The sequence below is a fragment of the Anopheles arabiensis genome, unplaced genomic scaffold (genome assembly GCF_016920715.1).
Source record: "Anopheles arabiensis isolate DONGOLA unplaced genomic scaffold, AaraD3 Autosomal_pericentromeric_contig0015, whole genome shotgun sequence".
In the NCBI taxonomy this organism is placed as follows: domain Eukaryota; kingdom Metazoa; phylum Arthropoda; class Insecta; order Diptera; family Culicidae; genus Anopheles; species Anopheles arabiensis.
The window spans coordinates 448,142-458,118 of record NW_024412163.1 but is presented as its reverse complement, the minus strand read 5'-3'; the positions used below and the strand labels follow the sequence as shown (position 1 = coordinate 458,118).

At 47.2% G+C, this 9,977-nt stretch overlaps 1 protein-coding gene across 1 annotated transcript; it reads left to right on the top strand.

Moving 5' to 3' along the window:
• The first annotated feature begins 377 nt into the window (after positions 1-377).
• On the top strand, positions 378-5,606 carry LOC120908301. Its single transcript, XM_040319214.1, has 2 exons — positions 378-699; positions 1,960-5,606. The coding sequence occupies exons 1-2, from the start codon at positions 378-380 to the stop codon at positions 5,604-5,606; spliced, it is 3,969 nt and encodes a 1,322-aa protein (XP_040175148.1).
• Positions 5,607-9,977: the final 4,371 nt, after the last annotated feature.

Below are 9,977 nucleotides of genomic sequence, written 5' to 3'. Positions count from 1 at the left end.
GTGTTCGAGCAGCTGCGCGAATCGTGCAGATTTGAACTGCGGATCGGATCACATCCGTGCCCGTTCATGTACACATCTCTATCGATCTTCAATTAATAAATAGAGAGCGAAAAGGCTTTTTCTCTCTCTCTTCATCACCAGCAATTTCTTACAACGGCTTCGGTAATTATTAGCAGCAAAAACCAAAGAAAGAAAAGGAAACTTTATCCGAAAATTATTCGCGACGAAACATTGGTGCCGTGACCAGGATTGTGCCGATAGCCTGAATATTCGCAATTTTTTCGATAAAGTGTTAAACACCTTTGCCTTTCACTGCCCGACCGTTACACTGCACTTTACACTACACTCGCGTACACGATAATCGCAGTTTTAGTAAGATGCCAGCTCAACCGCTTATTTTGTCGTCGAGACGAACGATTTTGATTGCCATTTTGGCCCGTTACGAAGAGTTTCTTCAAAACTACCAGCCCGATAGGGATTCTATCGAGGTGGAAACTCGTATGGCCAAATTTGACCAAATATGCAAGGATTTGGAGAACCTTCAACAGCAGCTGGAGGACAGTGCAACCACTGCTGAAGAGATGGCACACAATGCCGCCCTTAGGGAGGATTTTGAACGGCGCTTGATTCGCGTTCAATCGGCATTGAAAGCGAAATATAGAGAAATTCCGCGCAGCGAAGTGTCGCAGCAAGGAGCCGGTAGGAACCCGCTACAAGGCATAAAACTGCCCACCATCGCTCTGCCGGAGTTTGACGGCGATTATATGCAATGGCTGACCTTTAGGGATACCTTTGAGTGTTTGATTCACGATAATGTTGATTTGCCGCCAATACAAAAATTCCATTATCTACGCGCAGCCCTAAAAGGTGAAGCAGCGCAAGTGATCGAGGCCATTACAATAAGCGCCTCCAGCTATGAATTAGCTTGGAAAACACTCGCTGAGCGATATTCGAATGAATATCTGCTGAAAAAACGCCACTTGCAAGCGATGTTCGGCATCACACCAGCGAAGAGGGAAAGTGCGACAACCCTGCACCAGTTAGTGGACGAGTTCGAGCGTCACAAAAAAACCCTAAATCACTTGGGAGAGAAAACTGACGGCTGGAGCAGCATATTAGAGCATTTACTTTGCACAAAATTGCCCTCTAACACATTGCGCGATTGGGAAGAATTTGCTTCGACCAATGACAATCCGAGCTACGATTCGTTGATTGCCTTTTTACACCGCCGTATGCGCGTACTCGAGACGCTATTAGTAAACAAACCCGAACCATCACCTATAGAAACACCGATACCACCAAGACGCACCATTTTTCCGCGCACTGCTAGTTTTGCTACCACTGACCGCGATGTTAATAAATGCCCGTTGTGCAATATGCCGCACACCATCACAAAATGCCAGCGATTTAATGCCATGAATCCTGCCCAGCGGTACCGTAAGGTACTTGATGCCCGCTTGTGTTTGAATTGTCTGCGAGACAATCACCGTGCCCGCGATTGCTCGTCACAGTACAAGTGTCGTCATTGCAACTTGGCGCATCACACAATGATTCACACTGAAAGCACTCCCAGCACATCTTCCACTACATTTCCAATGCTAGCTGCGCAAGATGAACCTTCACACACAACACACGCCACTGATGATCACACGGCTAGCATACAACGCAGCTACGCAGCTGCAATAAAACAATCACCTTCACAAATATTATTACAAACTGCACTTCTAAATGTAACCGATGCACACGGCATCCTGCATCCTGTGCGTGCACTCTTAGACAGCGCATCACAGCCCAATTTGATGAGCAATCGCCTTGCTCAGAGGTTGGCTTTGAAAGGTAGCACGGTTAACATAACCCTCAAAGGAGCAGGACTATCCACCAGAACGGTGAGGAGGTCGGTTCGAGCTCAAATTGCTTCACGTGTTGAACATTTTGACTTGGATGTCGATTTTCTGGTAGTAGACAGGGTGATCGCTGATCTGCCGACGCATGATGTTTCCACTCGCGGCTGGAACATTCCTTCGGAATTTGTTTTGGCTGACCCGCAGTTCGATAAATCAGCCCCGATTGATCTCATCCTTGGTGCCCGTCATTACGCTTCCTTCTTTACGAGCGTAAAATCGCACGAGCTTGCTCCGAACCTTCCAACTATGCTGAACAGCGTGTTTGGGTGGGTCATGATTGGTCCCACCTCTCCTCAGAATCCTGCATCTCCGACCGATTGCACCGCCGCGTCCACAATCGTCTGCATGGCATCCCTGGAGGAGTCTCTCGAACGCTTTTGGAAGCTGGAAGAGTTAAGCGTCAATGATTCGTACTCACCTGATGAGCGGCGATGCGAAACATTGTATAAAGAAACCACTCAGCGCGACGAGTCGGGTCGCTATATTGTACGATTGCCCAAACAGACCGACTTCACGGAAAAGCTTGGCCTGTCTAAAACTACCGCTTTGAGACGCTTCGAGCTGCTGGAGAGGAGGCTAGAACGCAACCCACAGCTCAAGGAAGACTATCATGCCTTCATGAAGGAGTATTTGGAGCTGGGGCACATGTCGCTCATGAACAAAGATAGTGGGGATGAACGGGCGTACTACCTACCGCACCATCCCGTATTTAAAGCCTCCAGTACCACCACGAAAGTAAGGGTCGTGTTCGACGGATCTGCAAAAACAAGCACCGGTTATTCCTTGAATGACATTCTATGTGTTGGTCCAATCGTGCAGGACGAGCTGCTTGATATTGTGTTGCGATTCCGCACCTACCAAATAGCACTTGTGGGAGATATAGCTAAAATGTACCGACAAATATTGCTGCATTCTGATGATCGTCGATTGGTGCGCATATTCTTTCGATTTTCGCCGCAAGCTCCGATCCAAGTATATGAGCTCAACACCGTTACATACGGACTAGCACCTTCCTCGTTTCTGGCTACACGCACACTTATCCAACTAGCAGATGATGAAGGGACTGAGTATGCGCTTGCACCTGCAGCCCTGAAACGAAACTTTTACGTGGACGACTTCATTGGTGGTGCCAATAACGTTCGTGAAGCTGTTCAGCTGCGTAAGGAGTTATCAGCGCTACTTGCCAAAGGTGGGTTTGAGTTGCGCAAGTGGTCCTCAAACAATCTGAGCGTACTCTCCGGCTTAAGCACCGAGTATATCGGCACACACTCATCGCTGCATTTTATACCCAACGAGACGGTCAAAGCACTCGGCATCTCGTGGAAGCCTGAATCGGATGAGCTGTGTTTTGAATCCAACACTGAGGCTGATGAAGCCACGTCGACCAAGCGATCTATTTTGTCGAGCATTGCCAAAATGTACGATCCGCTCGGATTGATAGCACCGGTGATCGTGCGTGCTAAGATGCTGATGCAGGAGCTATGGCTACTCAAATCCGGCTGGGATGAACCTGTTCCTAATCACATCTGTAAAAAATGGAAGGCGATTCAGAGCGACTGGAAAATGTTATCCGAGTACAGGACTAACCGTTACGCTCTCTTACCAGATGCAACAGTAGAATTCCACACATTTACCGATGCTTCGGAGGCCGCCTACGGAGCATGTGTCTACGCTCGTTGTGAAAACGCGGCGGGAGAAGTCCGCATCAGCCTATTAGCTTCGAAGTCTCGAGTGGCACCACTGAAGCGCGTCACGTTGCCGAGGCTTGAACTAAGCGCAGCTGTCCTGGGCGCCCATCTGCATCATCGCGTCAAGGAGGCAATGCAGATCGTGTGCGCCGAATCGTTTTTCTGGTCCGACTCAACAGTGACGCTAAAATGGATTGCGTCACCTCCCAACTCCTGGAAGACGTTCGTGGCAAATCGAGTAGCTGAGGTGCAACACTACTCTCATCCAAGGCAATGGAGGCACGTTCCTGGCACATCCAATCCTGCTGACTTGGTTTCCCGAGGCATGTCGGCAGCACACTTCACGCAGAATCAGCTTTGGAATAGCGGTCCAGATTGGCTTGTGCAACCTTCGTCCCATTGGCCCAGCTCAGATCCAGAACCAAGCGATGAGGCGGACCTAGAAACACGCCAGGTGAGTGCCGCTTTAGTTTGTACACCAACTCATCCATGGTTTGGCATTTCTTCATCCTTCACCAGAATGGTACGCATCATTGCATACTGCATACGGTTTGTGCGCAACACCAAGCAGAAGGCGCGATCCCAGCGACCGATACCGCACACCAACGCATCCAAGACGATCACGCCCAAGTACGTGGATGCTGCAAAAACTGTGCTTTGCAGACTAGCCCAGCAAGATGCATTTTCCGCGGAAATCAAGCAGCTAAAAAAGGGAGAAGCATTGATGAAACAATCACCTTTACGAAAACTTACCCCATTCCTGGATACAGAAGAAGTAATACGGGTGGGAGGACGATTGAACTTGTCGCAACTACCGTATCAGTCCAAGCATCCAGCTGTTCTACCGAAGAACCACAAATTCACTCGTCTACTTGCGGAAGATTATCATGAAGAGATGAAACATGCTAGTGGAAGGCTATTGCTATCCCGCATTAGAGAGCTGTATTGGCCACTGGATGGACGTCGCTTGGTAAAAAGCATTGCAAGGAACTGCTTCCGCTGTGTTCGGCAAGATCCCGCACTCGCACGGCAGCCGGTTGGCCAGCTTCCACCATCCCGCATCACACCGAGCCGACCGTTTTCTGTAACCGGAGTGGACTACGCCGGTCCATTCTATTTGAAGCCAGCGCACCGGAAGGCAGCAGCTACTAAGAGCTATCTGTGCGTTTTCGTGTGTTTCGCTACGAAAGCTGTGCATTTGGAACTCGTAGGAGACCTCACAACGGCGGGATTCTTAGCAGCGCTACGCCGATTCACATCACGACGCGGATTGCCAGCCCACATACATTCTGATAATGGGAAAAACTTCGAAGGCGCAGAACGTGAACTGAAGGAGCTTTTTGAGCTGTTCAACGACGAACAACACCGCAACACCGTGGCTACCAGATGCGCTGACCGGGGAATCACTTGGCATTTCAACCCACCAAAAGCTCCACACTTCGGCGGATTATGGGAAGCAGCAGTAAAGACGGCGAAGCGACACCTCTATCGTCACCTGGGCAATACGCGGCTGTCGTACGAAGGCTACTGCACTGTGCTCCACCAAATCGAGGCAGCGATTAATTCCCGTCCGCTGTTGCCTTTGTCCGACGATCCCAACGAGCTAGCTGCACTCACACCGGCACACTTCCTTATTGGCACATCGATGTTCGCCGTGCCTGAACCGGACTACACCCAGCTGAAATCCTGCACGCTAGATGATCTTCAGAAGTGGCAGCTTTTAGTTCAGCGTTTTTGGAAGCATTGGGCCACTGAGTATCTACAAGAAATGCAAAAAAGTTATGCAAGTGGTGGCAGCAACAACAGCAACATACTTCCCGGCAGGTTAGTGATCCTCATGGACGAATCGTTACCCACCACTCGTTGGCCTCTCGCGCGTATCGTTGAAATCCATCCCGGTGAAGACAAGATAGTACGCGTCGTTACGCTCAAGACAGCTAAGGGAATAATTACGCGACCGATCACGAAAATATGCGTTTTACCGCTCAGCACTGATAGCGAAAACCCCGTGTAATGTAGGAAACAACTTTTTGTTGACATTCGTCAAGGTGGGGAGGATGTTCGAGCAGCTGCGCGAATCGTGCAGATTTGAACTGCGGATCGGATCACATCCGTGCCCGTTCATGTACACATCTCTATCGATCTTCAATTAATAAATAGAGAGCGAAAAGGCTTTTTCTCTCTCTTCATCACCAGCAATTTCTTACAACGGCTTCGGTAATTATTAGCAGCAAAAACCAAAGAAAGAAAAGGAAACTTTATCCGAAAATTATTCGCGACGAAACAGAGGGAAAGGTTGGAAAGGAGGGAAAGGAGGGAAAGGAGGAAAAGGAGGGAAAGGAAGGAAAGGAGGGAAAGGAGGGAAAGGAGGGAAAGGAGGGCATTTGACTTCTTGCCGATCCGTTGGTTAATGCATCCTCTCTGGAGCCACCATTTGTCGCGCACACGAAAGTGTCTTTCGGAGCTGCAGCCCAAGACAGGCACAGTACACGCCGACTTAAGCACAATAATAAACACACCAACTGGCTATTGGCAAATAATGCCTTCATTATTTTTTTCAATTGAATTTATACTCTAAAAATGCTGACCGTCGTCGATCAGCATTTTCTCCTTAGCCTATGTTTTCCATAAAATCGTTAAAAAAGCGCGCATCGCTGGCGCGTTGCATAACGTAGCTATTCAGCAAGTATTGCTACCTAGCAACGCTTTGTTTTTAAGGCTAAATTATCGTAAGCGACAGACGGAAAGAAGGAAAAGGAGGGAAAGGAATGAGGAAGGAAAGGAGGGAAATGAGGGAAAGGAGGGAAAGGAGGGAAAGGAGGGAAAGGAGGGAAAGGAGGGAAAGGAGGGAAAGGAGGGAAAGGAGGGAAAGGAGCGAAAAGAGGGAAAGGATGGAAAGGAGGGAAAGGAGGGAAAGGAGGGAAATAAAGGAAATGGTGTAAAGGAGGGAAAGGAGGGAAAAGAGGGAAAGGAGGGAAAGGAGGGAAAGTATTTCGAAACGCACAATCAAATGTATTTCGCCATAACCGCATACTGTAGCCAAAGAAGTACTCATTCTGCGGTTGACACCAATAATTTAAAAACATTAAACACTCGGCCCATCTGCTGTCTGGCTAGCTATCGAAAAACCGACCAAAAACTAGCATGTATAAAACTAATACGAGCATAGATGTCTCCAGCATATATTGTACCCTATGCCTTATACACACTCAAGGATACTATAAAAAACTACTTAAATATGGATCAACATAATGAGCGCAATTCCAGTTCAGTTCATTCGCGAATAATGAATAATCCGTTTGAACGGGATCGATCTATTGAATTGTATATGTATAATTTCCACACCAACAGAGCACAGATCGAACACAAATGGGCCAGTTCGAACGCGTTCGATGAATTCAGTTGTGTAGGTACGATTTACATACCAACAGAACACAGATCGAACACCAGTTCGAACACATTCGATGAATTCAGTCGTATAGATACGATTTCCAAACCAACAGCACACGTATCGAACACTGCCTAACAAATATGTTTTATCACTAGTAATTCTAGCAGTAAAGACTTGTAAATGCTTTCAGGGTTCCCGACCATTTTGTCGAGCTTGGTTATTACGAGCGCAACGGTTTTCTGGGTTAAGCATTGACCCGCTAACTGCACGAAGTGCTTAACCTTTCAGATGCTTTTGCAGCCTATTTATGTTTTCTAAATTAATTTCACTACTTGCCGATCCGTTGGTTAATGCATCCTCTCTGGAGCCACTAATCGCTTAATCGCTGGCGCGTTGCATAACGTAGCTATTCAGCAACTATTGCTACCTAGCAACGCTTTGTTTTTAAGGCTAAATTATCGTAAGCGACAGACGGAAAGAAGGAAAAGGAGGGAAAGGAATGAGGAGGGAAAGGATGGAAAGGCGAGAAAGGAGGGAAAGGTAGAAAATGAGGGAATGGAGGGAAAGGAGGGAAATGAGGGAAAGGAGGGAAAGGATGGAAAGGTGAGAAAGGAAGGAAAGGCGAGAAAGGAGGGAAAGGAAGGACATGAGGGAACGGAGGGAAAGTACACGCCGACTTAAGCACAATAATAAACGCACCAACTGGCTCTTTGCAAATCGTTAAACCAGCGCGTTTAATCGCTGGCGCGTTGCATAAGGTAGCTATTCAGCAAGTATTGCTACCTAGCAACGCTTTGTTTTAAAGGCTGAATTATCGTAAGCGACAGACGGAAAGAAGGAAAAGAAGGGAAAGGAATGAGGAGGGAAAGGATGGAAAGGTGAGAAAGGAAGGAACGGCGAGAAAGGAGGGAAAGGAAGGACATGAGGGAATGGAGGGAACGGAGGAAAGGAGGGAAAGGAGGGAAAGGAGGGAAAGGAGGGAAAGGAGGGAAAGGAGGGAAAGGAGGGAAAGGAGGGAAAGGAGGGAAAGGAGGGAAAGGAGGGAAAGGAGGGAAAGGTTGGAAAGGAGGGAAAGGTTGGAAAGGAGGGAAAGGAGGGAAAGGAGGAAAAGGAGGGAAAGGAAGGAAAGGAGGGAAAGGAGGGAAAGGAGGGAAAGGAGGGCATTTGACTTCTTGCCGATCCGTTGGTTAATGCATCCTCTCTGGAGCCACCATTTGTCGCGCACACGAAAGTGTCTTTCGGAGCTGCAGCCCAAGACAGGCACAGTACACGCCGACTTAAGCACAATAGTAAACGCACCAACTGGCTATTGGCAAATAATGCCTTCATTATTTTTTTTCAATTGAATTTATACTCTAAAAATGCTGACCGTCGTCGATCAGCATTTTCTCCTTAGCCTATGTTTTCCATAAAATCGTTAAAAAAGCGCGCATCGCTGGCGCGTTGCATAACGTAGCTATTCAGCAAGTATTGCTACCTAGCAACGCTTTGTTTTTAAGGCTAATTTATCGTAAGCGACAGACGGAAAGAAGGAAAAGGAGGGAAAGGAATGAGGAAGGAAAGGAGGGAAATGAGGGAAAGGAGGGAAAGGAGGGAAAGGAGGGAAAGGAGGGAAAGGAGGGAAAGGAGGGAAAGGAGGGAAAGGAGGGAAAGGAGCGAAAAGAGGGAAAGGATGGAAAGGAGGGAAAGGAGGGAAAGGAGGGAAATAAAGGAAATGGTGTAAAGGAGGGAAAGGAGGGAAAAGAGGGAAAGGAGGGAAAGGAGGGAAAGTATTTCGAAACGCACAATCAAATGTATTTCGCCATAACCGCATACTGTAGCCAAAGAAGTACTCATTCTGCGGTTGACACCAATAATTTAAAAACATTAAACACTCGGCCCATCTGCTGTCTGGCTAGCTATCGAAAAACCGACCAAAAACTAGCATGTATAAAACTAATACGAGCATAGATGTCTCCAGCATATATTGTACCCTATGCCTTATACACACTCAAGGATACTATAAAAACTACTTAAATATGGATCAACATAATGAGCGCAATTCCAGTTCAGTTCATTCGCGAATAATGAATAATCCGTTTGAACGGGATCGATCTATTGAATTGTATATGTATAATTTCCACACCAACAGAGCACAGATCGAACACAAATGGGCCAGTTCGAACGCGTTCGATGAATTCAGTTGTGTAGGTACGATTTACATACCAACAGAACACAGATCGAACACCAGTTCGAACACATTCGATGAATTCAGTCGTATAGATACGATTTCCAAACCAACAGCACACGTATCGAACACTGCCTAACAAATATGTTTTATCACTAGTAATTCTAGCAGTAAAGACTTGTAAATGCTTTCAGGGTTCCCGACCATTTTGTCGAGCTTGGTTATTACGAGCGCAACGGTTTTCTGGGTTAAGCATTGACCCGCTAACTGCACGAAGTGCTTAACCTTTCAGATGCTTTTGCAGCCTATTTATGTTTTCTAAATTAATTTCACTACTTGCCGATCCGTTGGTTAATGCATCCTCTCTGGAGCCACTAATCGCTTAATCGCTGGCGCGTTGCATAACGTAGCTATTCAGCAAGTATTGCTACCTAGCAACGCTTTGTTTTTAAGGCTAAATTATCGTAAGCGACAGACGGAAAGAAGGAAAAGGAGGGAAAGGATGGAAAGGCGAGAAAGGAGGGAAAGGTAGAAAATGAGGGAATGGAGGGAAAGGAGGGAAATGAGGGAAAGGAGGGAAAGGATGGAAAGGTGAGAAAGGAAGGAAAGGCGAGAAAGGAGGGAAAGGAAGGACATGAGGGAACGGAGGGAAAGTACACGCCGACTTAAGCACAATAATAAACGCACCAACTGGCTCTTTGCAAATCGTTAAACCAGCGCGTTTAATCGCTGGCGCGTTGCATAAGGTAGCTATTCAGCAAGTATTGCTACCTAGCAACGCTTTGTTTTAAAGGCTGAATTATCGTAAGCGACAGACGGAAAGAAGG

Coding starts and splice junctions, on each gene's coding strand:
- LOC120908301 (XM_040319214.1), top strand. CDS start 378: ATGCCAGCTCAACCGCTTATTTTGTCGTCGAGACGAACGATTTTGATT. Junction 700..1,959: donor AGTGTCGCAGCAAGGAGCCG/GTAGGAACCCGC, acceptor ATTTTCTGGTAG/TAGACAGGGTGATCGCTGAT.